This window comes from Zingiber officinale, chromosome 7B (assembly GCF_018446385.1).
Source record: "Zingiber officinale cultivar Zhangliang chromosome 7B, Zo_v1.1, whole genome shotgun sequence".
NCBI classification, from domain to species: Eukaryota; Viridiplantae; Streptophyta; class Magnoliopsida; order Zingiberales; family Zingiberaceae; genus Zingiber; species Zingiber officinale.
The window spans coordinates 15,322,037-15,341,326 of record NC_055999.1 but is presented as its reverse complement, the minus strand read 5'-3'; the positions used below and the strand labels follow the sequence as shown (position 1 = coordinate 15,341,326).

Here is a 19,290-nt window from a genome sequence, read left to right as displayed (position 1 = left end):
TCTCCGAACGGATGTAGTTCTGCTGCATGACAGCGAATCGGCTAGGCTCGGCCTCCTGATATTCTTTGAGGGCGGCTCGGGAGGCCTGCAGTGTGTCTTGAAAGGTCTTCAGGTCGGCCTGGAGAGCGATCATTTCCGCCGAGTGGCCAGCCTTCTCGGCGGTAAGTAGATTAGTCAGCTCCTTAACCTTCAGCTCGAGCGCTCGGGCCTCGACATTCTTTACCTCCAGGTCGGTGACGGCCCTATTCTTCCTGGTGTTGTCCTGCTCGATCTTTTTATCATAGGTCTTAACCTCGGTCTTGAGATGATCCACCATAGTCTGCCAGCCAGAAGATTTGTGCTGCTCGGCCTCCAGCAGTCTCTTGGTCTTGTCAAGATCCGCTTTCAGCTCGGCATAAGAGGGGCCTTGAGGGGGAGCCCCACCAGAGACCTTGAGCTTCTTGAACTCCTCTTCTAGGAGCGATAGGGGTTGCTTATTGCAATGCTTTCCACCCAATACTGCAACCAGATCTGAAGGGAAAGGGTCAGTGCCGAACCGAAAGGAAAAAAGAGAAGGATATAATGACAGTTACCCCAGTGGCCTGTTGTATGTGGCTGTTGCCGAGCAGTCCCGGGGGCATCAGAGCCACGCACGCTCGAGCGTCCTCCCAGACCTTCGCGAGGGGTCCTCGGATGGTTATTTGGTGTTCGGGGCTCGCCGGCTGTTCAGCCGTCTGCAAATATTCCTCTGTTGGTAGGTGGAGTAAGGCCTTGATAGTCCTGCGTCGGCCCAGGGTAGACTGAGCAGACGCTGAAGGAGCAGAGGACTGGCCAACCGGATCGGAACGGATGAGAGATCGCCTGATTGTCCGTTGAGCAAGAGGAAGTGAGCTGAGGAGCTAAGCAGCGATGGGGTCGGAAGGCCAATCACCTTGAGATGGGGTCCGGTCGGAAGATGGCACTTCCACAGTCACCGGAGCCAATGGAGGGAGATCGTCCATCTACTCGGACACGTGTACGGCTGAGGTGGCCGAGCGGGTTGGTGTGCCCGTTCGGCGGCGTTTGCATCCAACCAACGGAAGTTCGTCACCGGAAGACCCCGCTTCCTCGAGTTGAGTGGCCGGTTGAGTACCCGACGGAGTGGTCTCTCCTTCTACATCGGTAGTGACGGTTCGAGCAGCAGACGCATCGCCGGCTGTCTGCACCTCTTCGCTCTCGCCTTCATGAGAGCTGACTGGGGCGATGCCGAGTCTCTCCACCTCCTACGCTGCAGCCGCCTCTATCTCGGCAGCCTTGCGTTTTAGCATGCCGAGCACCACCGATTTCATCATGGTCGCAGCTGCAAGAAAGAGAAAAGAAATCAGTTAGACCCAAAGAAAAGGAGAGAAAGTTATTTCTTACCAGGGCCATTCGGAAGCCGCGTTCGGATCGGGCTTAAGCCAAACAGATACAGCATCCCTTCGGGCAACAGCTTGTGGATGTCCAGCTTCAACCCGCCCAGCAAGTTAGCCGTGTGTAGAAAAGCGGGCTCGGTCCTATACCTTTACAGGTCGGGGGGAGGTGGCAGAGAAGTTTGCCATTGGGTTTGGAAAGGTGGTGACTCGGGAAAACTCAAAAAGAAAAAATAGTCTTTCCAGTGCTTATTGGAGGTAGACATTTTATCAAAGAAAACCAAGCCGATCCGAGATTGAAACAAGAAGGTGTCTATCTCGAACTGCTTGGGATAGTAAAAATAATAAAAAAAATCTGAGGCTTAGGGAGATGTTGTGCACTCGGAAGAGCACAACTACGCCACACAGTAGCCTAAAGGAGTTGGGCACACAGATGGGGAGTGCATGGTTCTGTGGCTGAAAGGTCCAGGGGTCGATCCCCGGGGTGTCACTGCCTGGGGTTAACGTCTCCGCTATGCACTTTCCACCTGTGTACCTGCATTTACCTCCCTCCATATCCGTGGGACCGGCTCTAGGGGGGCCGCTGATGTGGCGGTTCCACATTTTTTTTTTTCTAAAGGAGTTGGGCACAAGCTGGCCGAGCGGAATGCGAAAGTAGTTACACACTTCTATGATGAATGGGTGGATGGGAAACCTAAGGTCAGCTATGAATTGGTCGCGGAAGAAAGTAACAGTGCCGACCGGTGGGTCATGGGGTCGGTCGAACGGCTCGACTAGGGTAAGCTTGTGGTCGGCAAGGATATCATAAGCATTAATTAGATTAAAGGCATCTCCCAAGTCAAACTGACTCTCCATGGCTTGGTACCAGAGGCCAAGAGAGGGCTCGGAAGAACTGGCCATGATCAGAAAATGAAAACACAGAAGGTTCGTTGAAAAGATTAACGGAAAGAGCAATGAGACAGTCGACGCCAAGGAAAGCAAAGGGAAGCAAACGCGAAAACAAGAGAGGATCAGAGAGCTTACAAAAGGAGACCTAGGAGAGGGAGGTAGAAGATCGCCGGAACGCTGGAAGCCGAGGAAGTCGATGAAGCACGCGGAGGCAGCAATGATGGAACAGAAGTCGGCGCCGGTGCTTTATAAAGATCGGGCTCGGTCAACCCTAGCCGTCCGATCTAGTCGCGGAGATTGAAGTTGGCATCCGACCGTTGAATTCAAACCGCTGCATGTCCCATTGGAGTCGACACCCCCGCCGCACGACGACGTTGACAACTCCAAGTGGCGCCAGGTTACAGGGCAGCATTTAATGAACTCCATTGCGCCGGCATGGTCACGTGCTCGACCTTAATTGCAAAGATTTGCACGAATTCTGAGGAGAACCTAAAGACGTCAGCATTAATCGCTCTCGGGTCGGCAAGGCAATCAGCGGCAAGCAAAACTTTTCGAGACCCAGCAGATGGGCGCCCGAGTGGAGAAGCACTCACATCAATGGTCGAGCGGCCGTTACACCACCAAACTAATAGTCCAGTCAGTCGGACTTTCAGCCTCCTTCGATTAGACTTGAGGGGAAGGCACGTGATCCGGTGGTGAAGGAGGGGGCCCGACCGTACAATGGTCAACGACACGTGGAAGTCAAAGTCAAGATGGTCAACCTAATGGTCTTGCCGAGCGGGGAGGTCACCTCGCCGATCGGCCGTGATAGCGCCCAGGCCGGCGTGAAAACAGCTCGATCGCAGGTCGGGTTTCCGATGCACAGGGGTTCTCGTATAAAAGAGTCGATGTGCCGAACGACATGTCCGCTCAGCCGAGCTACCAAACAACTAAGGCTACATGCCCGTCCGAGCATGCGACCAAGCGGCTCTCCCGCTCGGCCTAGTAACGGGCCAGAGAGAAGAGGACAAAATGGACAGCTGGCGATATCCTTCTCGCGACATGCGCCGCCGACAGACAGCATGGTCAGCAACCAGACCGGACAAAAGATCGTACGGTGGAAGTTTTCACTGTCATATCGGAGATATGCTCGGACGATTGCGGTATGACGTCAGACACACTTTTCTGACACGTCCATTTTGAGGTATGTTTTGGGAAGCGTGCAAGCCTCGACGAGCGTGCACGCGCCCCCCTGGGATCCTATATAAGGACCCCTAGACTTCAACGGAGGTATGCGCAATTCTTCACTATAGCTACAGTCTCATTACTCTACTTTTGCTTCATCTCGCCGTTGCTTGACTTGAGCGTCGGAGGGTCGTCGCCGGGAACCCCTTCCCAGCTCGGCTTTGTTGCAGGTTCGTCGGAGGTCCACATCATCTAGGAGGTCATCCGAAGACAACATAGAGCACCACGTCCCAGCGTCCGTCGACTCGACTCTCGGACAGGATCACCCTCCATTGATCATACTTTTTTTTATTTTTAATATCATATTAAATAATTTTGTAAGTCATTTAATACCTTGTTTTCCTAGGCACTTCCATACCTCTATCAGAATATCAACTAGTTCAACAACTTTACCATTTTACATCTCATTTAAAGCTTATTCTACTTCTAAATTTTGAATTCTATTATAAAAATTTAAATTTTTATACTCATTTGACCTATTTAAATTACCTAAGTTAAATTGGTCACTTAACCTTCATTAAAAAGTTATGGAAATACTCACCTATTTTTTTTATTTCTCCATCATTTACTAGTATCTTATTGCATTCATTTTTAATACATTTTATTTGGGTAAGATCTCTTGTCTTTTTCTTTCTCACTTTAATTATTCTATAAAATATCTTTTTTATCTTCTTTTGTATCCAATTTTCGACATAACCATTTAAAAGTTTTATTCTTTACTTTGTTCATTGCTTTCTTAACTTATTTCTTGGATATTGTAAGTTTTTTTAAGTTTTCCTCGTTCTTACAAATATATAATTTCTTATAAGTTGTTTGTTTATTTTCTTCACGTTTTTTGTACTTTCTCATTTCACCTCTAAGATTCCTTACTTGGTGGTACATGTCCTTTGACTCATCAAGTACACTATTGGCTATTATTTTTAATTTTGATATCATCTTATTCTATGTTATATTAGAGTCGCCATATATTTCACCTAATGTTTGTAGTCCTACCTTCTCCTTAAATATATTTTACTTTCCACCTTTAACTTCTATCACTTAATTCTATGAGACTAATTATTTTAGTTTTCTATTGACTACTTTAACTATAACCCCAACTCTATTTATTGGTTTAAACAAGATATGATTTATTTGAATTAAATTGAATGAAAAAAAATTTGACAAAAAATCAATATTTATCTGAGATTCTTGGTATTTTATGGTTCTTTTACATACCAATTATCAACTCTTGGCCATTGAGATTCATGGATAATTTAGATTAATATTTTTAAATGTATCTTACCTATTTTTTATCCCCTTAAACAAATAGAAATGATTGAAGTTTTTCTATTTGGAATCGACTTAGGTCTAATTCCTATTACTTTAGTAAGATTATTCGTAATTGCATATTTATAATACAGACACGGTGATCAATTAGATCTTTAATTGAGTAATATTTATTTCTTTTTTATCCCAGATGAGGCCTAATGCAAGTTGCGATTAATTTTTTTTAAAAATATTTTATTATGATTTGACATCAAATAAACTAACTCATGCTCTATAGGATTTGAACCCAATGTTGTGTATATTTCTTTTCTATTGATAATATGATTCAGGTGTATATACAACACTACTAATTTATGTTAGGTGGTTAAGTTTTTCCAAGGATGATCTTGCAATCTTTATAAATCTTTCTATCATTCTCTTCCTAATCATAAGAAAGTCAATTTATGATTTATTATTTCCATTTTTAAAGGTGACCAAGTTTTTTTTTTTCCTTTTTTTTTTAAAATGTATTAGTTAGTATAAGGTCATATGCTATCGGAAAATCCAATATAATTTTTCCTTCTTTATTTCTTATTCTAAACCCATAACCTCTATGCACCCCTCATATTCCTCTTTTTTTTTCACTTCGATATGCATATTTAAATCGTCTCGTATTAAAATCATTTCATTTGACGAAATATTTTATAATATTTTATCTAGGTCTACCTAAAATATTGATTCAGTATTTTCTTTTAATCCTACTTGAGATGTATATATGCTAATTATGTTTATAGTTTCTTTCGTTACTATTATCTTGAAAATTATAATACTATCTCTCTTTCTAACTACTCTTACAACTTCATCCTTTAACGAACTATGTATAGCAATACCAATTTTTTTTTCTTATTTTACTCTTTCCTATGTACCATAACTTAAAACCGAGTTCTTTATCATCTTTATTTTCTTGTCTACCCATTTTGTCTCTTGTACACATAAAATACTAATTTTTATCCTAATCATCGTATCTACTACCTCCAATATTATTTTATTAGTAAGAGTTTCTATGTTCTATATTCCAAATATTAGATTATTAGTTTTCTTATAATTTTGTTCTTATCCAACCAATGATATGAGAACTCTTGTCAATTAATTAATACTACACCCAAGTTCTTATGGAGATGTAACAGACATTACTGATACGTTATAGTCAAACTCTGTAACACAAACTCTTGCATATTTAACACTATACTTGAATTTTAGAGATGTAGCGGTCCTTGCTAAGACATTGCAGTCGAACCTTGTAATGCGTTCTTTTTAGAAAACAACCTAGCATTAGTACAATAGTTTAATGAATTCATTCATTGAACATTTACCTTAATTTAATACTAACTGACAACCTAATGCAACCTTTCTCCTTTATTCGGACTTGCACCAGCCATGATGAAATAATTCGTCATGGACAGAGTTATACTAGTCTAAAAATGATATTAACCCTAAAGAAAGAACAAAATAATGGTACCTTAATTATACTTCTACTTCAATCATAGAAGCATGTTCATTCACAAATAGACAGCTAACTGAAGAATCAAACAAGAGAGAAATCATGATAAGATTTTCTTTCCTGTAAAATGACTTTGACGTTTGCGAACATCAAAGCTTGAGTGAGACTTTAGTTGCACCCGTCCGTATATTTTAATGGCAATTAAGGGAGAATGAAAGCTCCTTCGTACATTATATAGCTAGAGTGATTCTCTTTCAACAGCATGTGAAAGCCAAGTTCAAGTACACAATAGGTACACAAGATGTTCAATATATTGAGAATTTTAGCCACTACGCAAATTCATACAGTTCTTTAATTTTCATGTGGAAATGTATCTGATTGGCTTCTGCATTCAAAATGCACAAATTAATATGGATCTTCTATAACATTATGAAATGGAATATTACCAAACCACATCCTATTCCTCAAACAACCCTATATAATCTTTATCACTAACTAGATCAGATTATCAATTGAGAGTTCATTTCTCCTTCCTGAAAGTTCTCAACCTCTATCCCACAGCCCACGAGTAACTGAATCGTCCCAATCTGAAATTCTCACCTTGTCCCACCACCCATAAGTCTCCAAAAGTGATGAGAGTAGTCCAAACACCTGAAGGACCTCCGTTAAGCATTGATAGAGAAATCAATTAATGAACTCAGTTAAGGTCAAGAAGTAGTTATCCTAATAATGGAGGCAGACGTGGTTGGTGCTAAAGAACGAGAGAATTCCATTGCTTTCATAATACTAGAGCAGTTTTTTTTGGGGGTTTATTTAATTGCTGTCATGTATCCAAGAAGAAGGTGACAGGTTGAGGTGGGGTTAACCTCTCAGAATCACTGCAAATTTGTGCTCCCCAAGAACAATGGATATATCAAAAGTACTTCCTTCCAGAGGGAAAAATTAAGAGTGAGCAAGCAAAATATATTAGCATAAACAAGGTAATTTTTTTTCATTAAATTCTGTTCTTTTTTCATATTGTCCTCCCATATACTTCATCTTAGATGATAAAGATTAGTACTGAGTTATGTTCAAACCCTCTTATGAATTCATGGATAAATGCGTGTTTTTTTATTTTTCTCTTTAATGATTTCTACAGATCATGACGCAGTAAAATACAGTTTTGCCTCTTGTTTTTTTATCTCCCCTTGCTAAACTCTCAAATATTTTAGAGGTCGACTTCTAAGTGTACATAAATTACGTTCTACATTTACGTATCTATATTCAAAATTAGTCGGACGAAATTCCATTATCAAAAAAATATATATATAATTTGTGCACGTCTGTCCTGAGTGTTTCTTGTGTCCAATCACTAGAGAGGAAGCACGTGAAGCTATTGGTCTCATTCCTCCATGTTGGAGAAGGGAATCTGAATCTTTTGGACCAACTTGGAAGACAAGATATGCCTCCCTTTTGTAGCCTGTGTTCTTCGTTAAACTCTTTCAAATCTATTGGCTTGGAGCCCCAAATATTTTTCTTAAATCTTCACCTTTCACTTGCACTTCCATTGGTCATTTCCTGTCTCAGCCATCAATTCCATGGGCCTACCCCTGCTAGCATTTGGAACTATTATGATAAGATGCAATAGTTTAACACCAAAATCTACTTGATTAAGGAGATCATGTAAGTTATAACTTATCTTCTGATGGAGCTTATAGCTAACTTTGCAGCTTTTGGAACATCTAATTCTAGCAAAAGGTCAATTCATTCTTAGGAAGTTGCTGAGAAATGATGGTGGAACATCAAGTGCATGATGATGACCACACAAATGGCTACTTATCTTCCCCAAGTGAAATTTAGCCTCATATTTCTCTGTTTTCTTTCTTTCATTTTCCCTTTTTTTTTGTGGTCATTCAATGTAATTTATGCAGCCATGAAAGTTTGAAACTTACATTGGCCAGAGAAAGAGAAACTCATGAGCACTTCTTCGCCTGCCTTCATTGACAAAAGGAAGAAAGATGGAAGAGTTAAGTGTGGATTAAATTAAGTAAAAATCTCTCTGGAAAGCATGAAAACAAGTTGCATCGCTACTCAAATGTACCTTGACTGTGTGGTTGAACATAGCAACAGCCATCGATAGTTCTCAGAACAGCACTAAGCCAACAAGACTGGTGAAAAGAGAAACTACTGACACATCGAACAGCATGAACACTCAAACCGTTTGTAGAAAATTGACTCTGTGGGCACCTTAAATTGACCTTAAACAACCAATATTAATGCACAAAAGAAAGATGCTCTCTCGCTCCTTGCTCTATTTGATGGTCATTGTGTTCCTCTCCATGATTGATTAAACTAAGTTATTCGTGGACCCGTTCCTCTTCTTTGCTTTGTTTACATCTCCAAATATTCCTGCCAGTATCGTCGTGCTCCTCTCCATTATTGATTAAACTAAGCCAATAATGTGGATTTTTCTCTTCACTTTTATTTATTTTTATTTTTTTACTCGCATGATTGAAGACGAGCATTGTGCAGTTGTTTGGACATGATGATTGTTGTGGCAACTCTGTTGTCTGCTTCCCCAAATTGGTCATCCATACATAGCACACTATTCAAAGCGTGTACTGCACCATATGACACAGCCTCACAAGCATTAATGAGCCGCAACCATAGAATTCTACTTATTTCCTCTATATAATCAGCAACTTCCTCTTACTTTCGTTCCTTATTTGTTTCTCCTCTTCCTCTCCTCTTCTCTTCGACTCCTCCCTGCGATCTTCCACAGTGTCACAGTTATAGAATAAAGCAAAAGAGTTTTTTTTTCCCTTTTCCTTTTTCTTTCAGAGAACTGAAATAGAAACCTACAGGAGAGATGCACGCTGAGGCTGGTCTTCAGCTGCCAGTCTTCTCACAGGGATTCCTGCAAGAAGTAGCAGGCGGCGGCTACCTAGGACCCTACTCCCACCTTCCACTCTCCGACGACGAGAGCCTCCTAAATTTCCATGTCGGAATCGCTGATGGTGGGCTCAACCTGGTATGTTTGCTCCCTCGATGAATGTTTCAGTTTGTTAAAGAAAGAAATCCTAAGGTTTCGAGAGATTGAGAGAAAAAAAAAATTGATCGATTGATTCAAGCTAACAAGAGGACCTCAAGAACCGCGACTCATACCAGAGAGAATCCATGCAGAGAAAGATTCACTATGATGGATCTTTTAGATGTAAAGATAATGCAATCATAATTAATTTTCAACTGGAAACAGCACCCACGTTCTTTAATCATTAAGTCTTCTGCTTCTAAGCTATGTATAAGAATTACAAAAGATGGCTGCTTATTGTTAATTGTACAAGAAAGATCAGCAGGTATCTACTTCTGAAGATCAATGGGTGAAGTTAAAAAAAAAAAAATCTTCTGTTGACATCTTGTTCTTGTTGCAGGGGAATATGGTACAGACTCCTACAGTAGCAGAGTATGATATGGGAGGAGAAGGTGACCTTTTCAAGGCTCCAGAAGCCATCCTAGAAGAGCCAGCACTTGAGCTTCATATTGCAGCTGCCATGTCCATCCTATCCACCGGAGGAGATGCCATCACAGAACCTATGAAGGTTGCTGATATGGAATCCATTCACCTCGACAGTGTAATTTATGGGTGCAAGAAGAATCTGCTGGAGGAATCAGAGATAGAAGATTCAATTACAGAACTCCTAGGGGTAATTCATGAAGTTCCTTCTTTGGAAAAACTTGGCTCCACAGAAGGATCAATCCAAAAAAGTATCAGTTCTGGGTCTCTGAATTCAGTGGAGTTAATTCGCAGCAGTACCATGAGACCAGACCAATTCTTTGATCTCCAAGGATTGGATCTTGCAGCTGCATATAGCTTGAGGAGAGCATATAGTGAGGGAGACATTCAGGTTCCAATGAACTGCTTTCTCACAGTTTTCCTTTTTGTTTTAATTATGCTTTGCAGAAAGTTTTTTTGCTGATATTCATGAAATTAATCAAAACTATAATTATATAGAATACATTCACTTTCTATAAACATTGGCGATGAGAAGCAATAATTTAATAGATCAACTATGTAGAATCGGGTTTCAATATATCACTCGAAACAAAAGCTGATCTATTTAGATGTTTCTGATATTCCCACAGGTTGAACATGATCATTGATTTTGAGTTTTCATGGCAGAGTCTTGGGAATAAAAGCACAAGCACTGGAAATACGGTCGCAGTGTGTTCTTCCTTTGAGCAGCTCCTAATCATCAGTGACCTTAAAACTGAACAACGACAGCAAAAACTATCCAGGTACAGGGAGAAGAAGAGTAAGAGAAACTTTGGCAGAAAAATCAAGGTGCTACTTAGTTAAGCTTAGGATAAATCATTGAAATGTGATATTCTCTAAATGAGATCATTCTCCACGTCTTGCAGTATGCTTGCAGAAAGGCTCTTGCAGACAGTCAGCCAAGAGTTCGAGGAAGGTTTGCAAAATCTGAAGAGTGTGAGAGTAGTCTAAAGGCAAACATGCGAATGCTAGTACTGCATAGTCTTGACGGTGGGCACAAGCTCTCAGTTCACACAAATTATCAAGGGTGAAGCCAGCTGCGAGGACAATGAACAAACAAGCTGCAGTGGATGGATATCTCTGTATCAACTAAGAAGTCATAAAATTAGCATATGATGTAGCAACCCTCACTAGGTAGCCAATGAATCTGTAGATCAGTAAATGTAAAGTGGTTTGAATAAAGAGGAAATATTTTCCTTGGGATCAATGAGTTAATGTTCCTGAAGGCTGAAACAATTGATCTCTCTGTCCATTGGCACACACCTCAAGGAGCAATAAGATTTCAGTAATCAACATCAGTCCAAACTCCAAACCACTTCACTTAGAATTTTTGTTCAGCCAAATTGGTGGCAGACATCAATCACTGACTAACCCACTTTGTACACAGACAAGAAAAGAAAGCACAACAAAGGCACAGATGACAAAGTCAAATTTGAAGATTGAACAATGGAAAACACTAGGAAACTCCAACTGTTTGGCATGAAAAATGGCAATCTGACGTCAAGCATTCATGCAACAAGATCGGCCACAAAACTGTGCAGTGCAGGGTAGGGCTCCAAGAAATAATCAAGATTCTGTTTCCGTGTCGCATGCCACAAATCACACTAGAAATATTTTCTAAAAAAAAATGCAAGTATTAAATAGAGGTCATGTTATGTTAGATTTAATCAGTTTGTCCACTTATCCCTGAAAGCTTAAGCTCCAGTGCGTTCTTCTTGATCCAGCGTTAAAATGAGGATAATCATATGCAAATTTTGAGCTAAAAATAGCAACAATATACATTAACTAAGATCGAGTGTCAGAAAGTTAAAATAACACCTATTATATTTTTCATCCCAAAAATATTTTTATTCTAATATTGTTGTAGTAGCTAAGTTATAACTACTATAATTGTTAAAATAAGTTTTTTTATTTAACTTAGTCAAAAATAATATACCGTACTTTTATATAAAAAAATTATTTAAATGTATTAAAATCAATTAAAGATGATCAAATCATTTTAAGAATATTCTAGTCGTTATTGAATAGCTACTGCAAGACTATAAAATAAATATATAGTATTTTTATTAAGTTCAACCAATTTATTTTAATAGTAACAGTTTCTACGTAACTACTGCTATAATAACATTAGCATAAGAATATTTTTGGGATGAAAAATGTATTGAGGTGTTATTTTAAGTTTTTTTTTTGTTATAGAAGTAGTGTATTTTTTTTAATGATTTTGATAATCTAGAGCACCGTTAGAAATAAAGTTTTTGAAGTCCGAGTTAGTTTTTATTTTGATATTTAACTAAGTTTAACCAAAATTTAATTGACTACTAAGGTATATTATATAGTTTTTGAAAAACATTTAAAAGAACTTTTTTTTTTTTAAACAATTGTTTTTATTTTAAATTTAGTCTAGTAAAAAAAATATGTTGCATAATTTTTTAAAAGTATATCTTAAATCATTATAAAAGGTCAATTAAATGGATATATCATTCTTTTTAGCTACTCAACTAACTTTTCTCTCCCTCATTCATAGGGGTTAAAAACTATTTTTAAATGTCTTTTAACTAAAAGGAGTGATCAGGTTTTCTTATTGATCAAAATAAATACCCTAGTTTCAAAACTACCAAAAAGAATATCAAAAATAATTTAAAATGGTTCAGATAATTTTAAATTTTTCGAGCCATATTTGTTTAGTTTTAAATTTAAAAGTCATAAAATGGCTCGGATGCATGCAAGATTCATTCCCCTCTTTCTTAACTCATGGAAATCCATAGTCATCATCCGCCACCGAAACCTTACCTTCGTGTGTCCTGGCGTCCAGGGTTTCTGACGGAATCCACACAGTGGGTCCCTCTAAGGCGACGTCAAGGCTTTCCGATGAAATCCACACATCTAAGGCGTCAGATGTTAAGGGTCTCCGACGAAATCCACATAGAGGTATGTTCATTCAAGTATTTAAGGTCTTGTTTGCCTAAATACTCTCCTTTCATAATGAAGCAAGAAGGTGCGACAGGAAAGGTAAGTATCATGAATGTGTTCAACCTATAAGATATATCTAGAAACCTTATGATATATCCAGAAAGCGTCTGACATGAGATCATCATATTGGGCCTAATATGGTAAAATATCAAAGTCAACGTGGGCTTGATATGATCCCATATCAGGCCCATGTTGGCCCTGATATGATCCTATATCAGGCCCTCCAGAACGATGTGAAGCTCGATTTGGAAAACATTCCACCAGTTTTAATTTTGTTGTTAATAAATTAAATTTGTAAAAATTGTAGGTTGTAGTTGACTTTGCTAGAAACTATATTGAAACAATGTGTTAGGTCACTTTAACAGTTTTTTTCGACCATCCACAATCAAAGGAAGGCATCATGGAATTGTTATTTTACATGATCGACACATAGCGATGATCAAACAGTCTCCCTTTTATGTTTTCTTGGATATACAAGAAATCCAGCATATCTGTGGTATACTGGTCAATATATTTAAAAAATTAGGATTTAACATCTCAAACATTTAGATGCTCAGGTACAAGTCCCAATTTTTAATAATTTAGTTTAAGCACCAAATAGTTTTAGAAATTTAATGTTTTATTTTTTTTACATTTTGGTATGCAAAAAAATATCTTACAATATAACTATTAATTTGCGATTTTCAGGTGTACCTGTTGCATTTACATGAAGAGTCGTATCTTTATTGCTTGGTATTGCAGACCGAGGTGCTTCGGTTCCTTTGAATTCAAATCAAGCATCGGGTGACCTCTTTCTTGCTCACTTCTCAAATAACAAACTCATAACCAGATCAAGAATTGAGGAGTTGATGAAATTTTATTTCAATAGCATTGAAGCACATGCTGATGTTTTATTATTTTACAAATTCTACATTTTGTATATATTTGTTTGTGTCTTATTTTCTTCTAGTATGTATAAACTTCCTTTAGGTCTTATAGATATAGTAGATGATTTTGAGAATCTTAGTAGATTCAACTGGGTTGAAGTCATCCATCAATTTATGGCTCCACAATTAGCTACGATTGGGGATTTATTTTTATCAACTCAGACATACGACCTCAAGACCACCGCACTCCCTTACCTAAAGGGATTTGCTGGTCTTTTGCTTGTGAGTATATTTTTTATGTTAAATTTGATAATATTTTATAGACATTTATGATTATATAATACTTATTATGATGAATCAGGCATGGTTTTTAGAGCATGCTCCAATCCAAAAATCATACAATATTGAAGGAGCACGAATAAACAAGTAGAGGAATATTCCTTCACATATTAGTAAGGTGAGGACCTTGTTAGACCAAGTATCACTTGAAGAGGTAAATATTGAAGACTCTCACCTATTCAAAGTAAATATACAGTTTATTACATTTATTTTTATAATTGTACATGTTATGATTGAATTAATCCCTACCGAATTTGAAAAAACATTGGTTGAGAACCTTGATTTGGTTGATGATATTCCACGTCCAATGGAGACACCACAATTAGATCACACTGAAGCTGGATGGCAAGGTAATAAGGAATGTCGTAAATGCATCATTCAAGTAAACCGAATCAAGGAGCTAATTTTGGAGAACATGCATCTGAATGAAAGGATGAAAGAATTAATCAAAATAATAGAAAATAAAGGCATGCAAGGTCAATCAAGCGAGCGTGTAGTCGATCCACAAGACTAGTTGCTTTTGGAACAAGGTGTAGGAGAGTACATGACCGTAGTTGGTATGATTATAGGGATACTCCAAGTGATAGTCCGGTGTGGCAAAAACTTTTACCCAAGAGGAAGCGAAGCAAAATACAAATATGCAAGCCTATCGAGAACATCATAGCAGTAGAAGAGACTAAAAAAATTATAAAAGAAGGTGAAGCTAAAGATGTTATGGACAAGGGCAAAAGAAAACTTAATGTGGATGATATGGAAGAAGAAATAGAAATTATCTCAATGTCGAAAGGCAATTTTGAAGAAGAGGCGGAAAATGATGCACTTAGGATTGCACAATTCAACAAAATTAAAAAAAAAAAAAAAACCATTGTCGTAAGTGTGTATATACATATTAATTAGTTTTAGATGTTAGATTTAAATTATTAATTAAATGTGTTTAATGTTTATGCTCGTAGTATGTGAAGAAGCAATTTAAGACTTCGAAAAAGAAAAAACAAGACAAAGATATGGTTTACCTGTTAAAACAATTGGAAAATCTAAAGTATGGTAGTGTGAAGTCTGAAATACATAGCTTATTTAATTCAGTGAAAAGTTATGAAAATTATCTGGTTTCTTCCTTAATTTATTATAGTAATTGATTTACTTTGCAGGTGTACAACTAATTTTATTTGGGAGGAACCACCCTTTGGGTTAACTGTGGCTTCCTACTTATTTGGTGTGAATGGAGAGGTATTTACAAAAGGGAAGTTAATTGACACCTATTGTAAAATTTTGTTTAGGAGGGCATCCTCGTCTGGTAGGTTATATAACAAGTCTATATATTGTTCTACCTTGTTCACTGTAAGGAATTTAAATGATTTGATAATATAATGTATCTTATAATATTTTATAATTTTCTTAAGTAAATATGCCTTTGCATATTTGTAGTTGGCAAAAAAGTCCGTAATGAAGTTTGGCATGCAACAACAAATGATAAAGACAGATATTGAAGATGAAAGGGTTAGATATAATTTTATATCTTTGTCCACTGATAGTGCACACTTTCACTTGATGCCGGTGGACACCAAAGCAAGGACTTTCAATCATTATAATTCTCTTGCAAGTAGCTCTAAATCGAAATATGAGTTTGAATAAGCAGTGATCATCCAATATTCATGTGTATGTTAGTATTATAGTATAAATTAAAAATTATAGTTGATGTTTATTTGATAAATTGTTTGTTCATTCTTACAGGTGTTAGATATAAAACAATATACTCATGAGCAACTTGTTGCTATTCATCTATATTTAGAAAGGCATCATCCATTGGATAAATGGGTCTATCTCACAATAGAATGTCCACAACAAGAAGTCAGGTAAGTAAATGAGAAACAATTTGAATATAATAATTGTATATTAAATATCAAAGATTAAATTGCTAATGTTATTTAGATTGTGGCTTCTTTGTGATGTAATATATTCGATGTCTGCTATATGATTTAGAAATGAACTTCAAATAAGAAGACATGAAAAAAATTAGAATTGATGCGGCAGCATCAATCTTGAGGGACAAGTTTTTCATAAAATTAGATTAATTATCCAGTGTTGTAAGAAAAATTATTGGGTATGAAGTGTAAAGAGACAACTTTCTAAAGTGGTGTTACTTTGATCATCTTTGTATGTATTGTATGTAGTACATCCAATGTTGTAATGTAAATCTACATTTTTGTATAGTGTTGTTACTTGATCATGTTTGTATGTATTACATCCATTGTTGTATGAAAAAAAAGTTCAGTAGGGAATGTAAAGCTACAATTGTCGAGATATTTCAAAGTGGTGCTTGTAAATTGGGTTTCATTTGAAAGGTATGACTAAATTATGATAACTTTCAGCTAGAACGTGTCAGTCCCACGGTGGGCCTGATATGGGAAAAATATCAAGTCCACCTTGGGATTGATATGGAAAATATCAGTTTACCTTGAGCCTAATATGGGAAAATATCATGCCCACCTTAGGCCCAATATGGGATAATATCAGACCCAGGGTTATTCCTTATGTGAGAATTGTATCTTTGAATAATTTCCTAAATAACAAATTGGGTTATAAATTGAGTTTCAACTCTAAGTTATGACTAAAAAATAGGGTTTTATTGTGCTTGTAAGGCAAAACTCGAAAGTGTGTGTTGTTCATTGAATTCCAGCAAGTGCACTATTCCATGCCAAATGACATGACATAATAACTTCATTGGCAGTGGTTAAAATCTAGGTTTGACACCATATCTACCTTCTCCTCGCTCAACCCTTTCTATTGCCCGATATTTTGGTGAAATCTGACTACACTAGGTCCATCAGTGAGTTTTGGTCAAAAACCACTAATAGACCTAGAGAGGTTAGATTGCACCCCAAATCAATTCCTATGACTTTCTCATGCATCAAGGACTTCAATGGTACTGTCTATTATTGATTTAGACCTCTCAGGAGGCGATCAAATCTTATGATACATTTCAGCCAGAACGTGGGCCTGATATGGGAAAATATCAGGCCCACGGTTATTCTTGATGTGAGAATTGTATCTTCAAATAATTTCTTGAATAACAAATGGGGTTTCAACTCTAAGTTAAGACTAAAAAAAATAAGGTTCTGTTGTTCTTATAAGGCAAAACTCAAAAGTGTGTGTTGTTCATTGAAGCAAGTGCACTGTTTTGTGTCAAATGGTACGACACAATAACTTCATTGACAGTGGTTAGAACCTAGGCTTTACACCATATCCACCTTCTCCTAGCTCAACCCTTCCCATTGCTCGATATTTTGGTGAAATCTAACTACACTAGGTTCATCAGTGGATTTTGACCAAAATCCACTGATGGACCTAAATAGGTCAAATTGCACCCAAATCAATTCTTATGACTTTCTCATGCATCAAGGACTCCAATGGTGCCATCTATTGTTGATTTATATCTCTCCAGAGGTGATCAAATCTTACGATATATTTCAGCTAGAACGTGAGCCTGATATGGAACCATATCAGGCCCAAAGTTATTCTTGATGTGAGAATTGTATCTTCGAATAATTTCCTGAATAATAAATTGGGTTGTAAATTGGGTTTCAACTCTAAGTTACGACCAAAAAAATAGAGTTTTGTTGTGCTTGTAAGGCAAAACTCGAAAGTGTGTGTTGTTCATTGAATTCCAACAAGTGCATTGTTCCCTGCTAAATGACACGACGCAATAACTTCATTGGCAGTGATTAGAACCAAGGTTTGACACCACTATATCTACCTTCTCCTCGCTCAACCCTTCCTATTGCTCGATATTTTGGTGAAATCTGACTACACTAGGTCCATAAGTGGGTTTTGGTCAAAATCCACTTATGGACCTAGAGAGGTTAGATTGCACCCAAATCAATTCCTGTGACTTTCTCTTGCATCAAAGACTCCAACAGTGTCGTCTATTGTTGATTCAAATCTCTCCAGAGATGAACAAATCTTACGATACATTTTAGCTAGAGCATGGGTCTGATATGGAACCATATTAGGCCCATGGTTATTCCTAATATGAGAATTGTATCTTCGAAAAATTTCCTGAATAAAAAATTGGATTGTAAATTGGGTTTCAACTCTAAGTTACGACTAAAAAACAGGGTTTTGTTGGGCTTGTAAGACAAAACTTGAAAGTGTGTGTTGTTCATTGAATTCCAGCAAGTGCACTATTCCTTGCCAAATTGCATGGCATAAAAACTTCATTGGCAGTGGTTAGAACCTAGGTTTGATATCATATCTATCTTCTCCTCACTCAACCCTTCCCATTGCTCGATATTTTGGTGAAATCTGACTACATTAGGTCCATCAGTGGGTTTTGGCCAAAATCCACTGAAGGATCTAGAGAGGTTAAATTGCATCCAAAATAATTCCTGTGGCTTTCTCATGCATCAAGGACTCCAACGGTGCCGTCTATTGTTGATTTAGATCTCTCCGAAGACGATTGAATCTTATGATACATTTTAGCCAGAACGTGAGTCTAATATAGGAAAATATCAGGTCCACAATTATTCCTAATGTGAGAATTGTATCTTCGAATAATTTACTGAATAACAAATTGGGTTGTAAATTGGGTTTCAACTCTAAGTTATGACTAAAAAAATAGGATTTTGTTGTTCTTGTAAGGCAAAACTCAAAAGTGTGTGTTTTTCATTGAATTCCAATAAGTACACTATTCCATGCCAAATGACATGACATAATAACTTCATTGACAGTGGTTAGAACCTACGTTTGACATCATATCTACCTTCTCCTCGCTCAACCCTTCCCATTGCTCGATATTTTGGTGAAATCTAACTACAAAGAGGTTCATCAGTGGGTTTTGGTTAAAATCCATTGATGGACTTAGAGTGGTCAGATTGCACTCAAATCAATTCCTGTGGCTTTCTCATGCATCAAGGACTCCAACAGTGCCACCTATTGTTGATTTAGATCTCTCCAGAGGTGATCGAAACTTACGATACATTTCAACCAGAACGTAGGTCTCATATGGGACCATATCAGGCCCACAGTTATTCTTGATGTGAGAATTGTATTTTCGAATAATTTCTTGAATAACAAATTGAGTTGTAAATTAGGTTTCAACTCTAAGTTATGACTAAAAAAATAGGGTTTTGTTGTGCTTGTAAGGCAAAAATCGAAAGTGTGTGCTGTTCATTGAATTCCAGTAAGTGCACTGTTCCGTGCCAAATGGCACAATACAATAACTTCATTGGCAGTGGTTAGAACCTAGGTTTGACACCATATCTACCTTCTCCTCGCTCAACCCTTCCCATTGCTTGATATTTTGGTGAAATCTGACTACACTAAGTCCATCAGCGGGTTTTGATCAAAATCTACTGA

The 19,290-nt window shown here is 37.7% G+C and overlaps 1 protein-coding gene across 1 annotated transcript; it reads left to right on the top strand.

Moving 5' to 3' along the window:
* Positions 1 to 8,921: 8,921 nt before the first annotated feature.
* Positions 8,922 to 10,967, top strand: LOC122005392. The gene is made up of 4 exons (XM_042560420.1): positions 8,922 to 9,238; positions 9,639 to 10,112; positions 10,388 to 10,549; positions 10,627 to 10,967. The coding sequence occupies exons 1-4, from the start codon at positions 9,077 to 9,079 to the stop codon at positions 10,789 to 10,791; spliced, it is 963 nt and encodes a 320-aa protein (XP_042416354.1). The 5' UTR covers positions 8,922 to 9,076; the 3' UTR covers positions 10,792 to 10,967.
* The last annotated feature ends 8,323 nt before the right edge of the window (positions 10,968 to 19,290 follow it).

Excerpts from the sequence above, each read along its gene's own strand:
- LOC122005392 (XM_042560420.1), top strand. The coding sequence starts at position 9,077 with ATGCACGCTGAGGCTGGTCTTCAGCTGCCAGTCTTCTCACAGGGATTC. Across the intron at positions 9,239-9,638 it reads CTGATGGTGGGCTCAACCTG|GGGAATATGGTACAGACTCC; the intron begins GTATGTTTGCTC and ends TTCTTGTTGCAG. Across the intron at positions 10,550-10,626 it reads ACTTTGGCAGAAAAATCAAG|TATGCTTGCAGAAAGGCTCT; the intron begins GTGCTACTTAGT and ends CACGTCTTGCAG.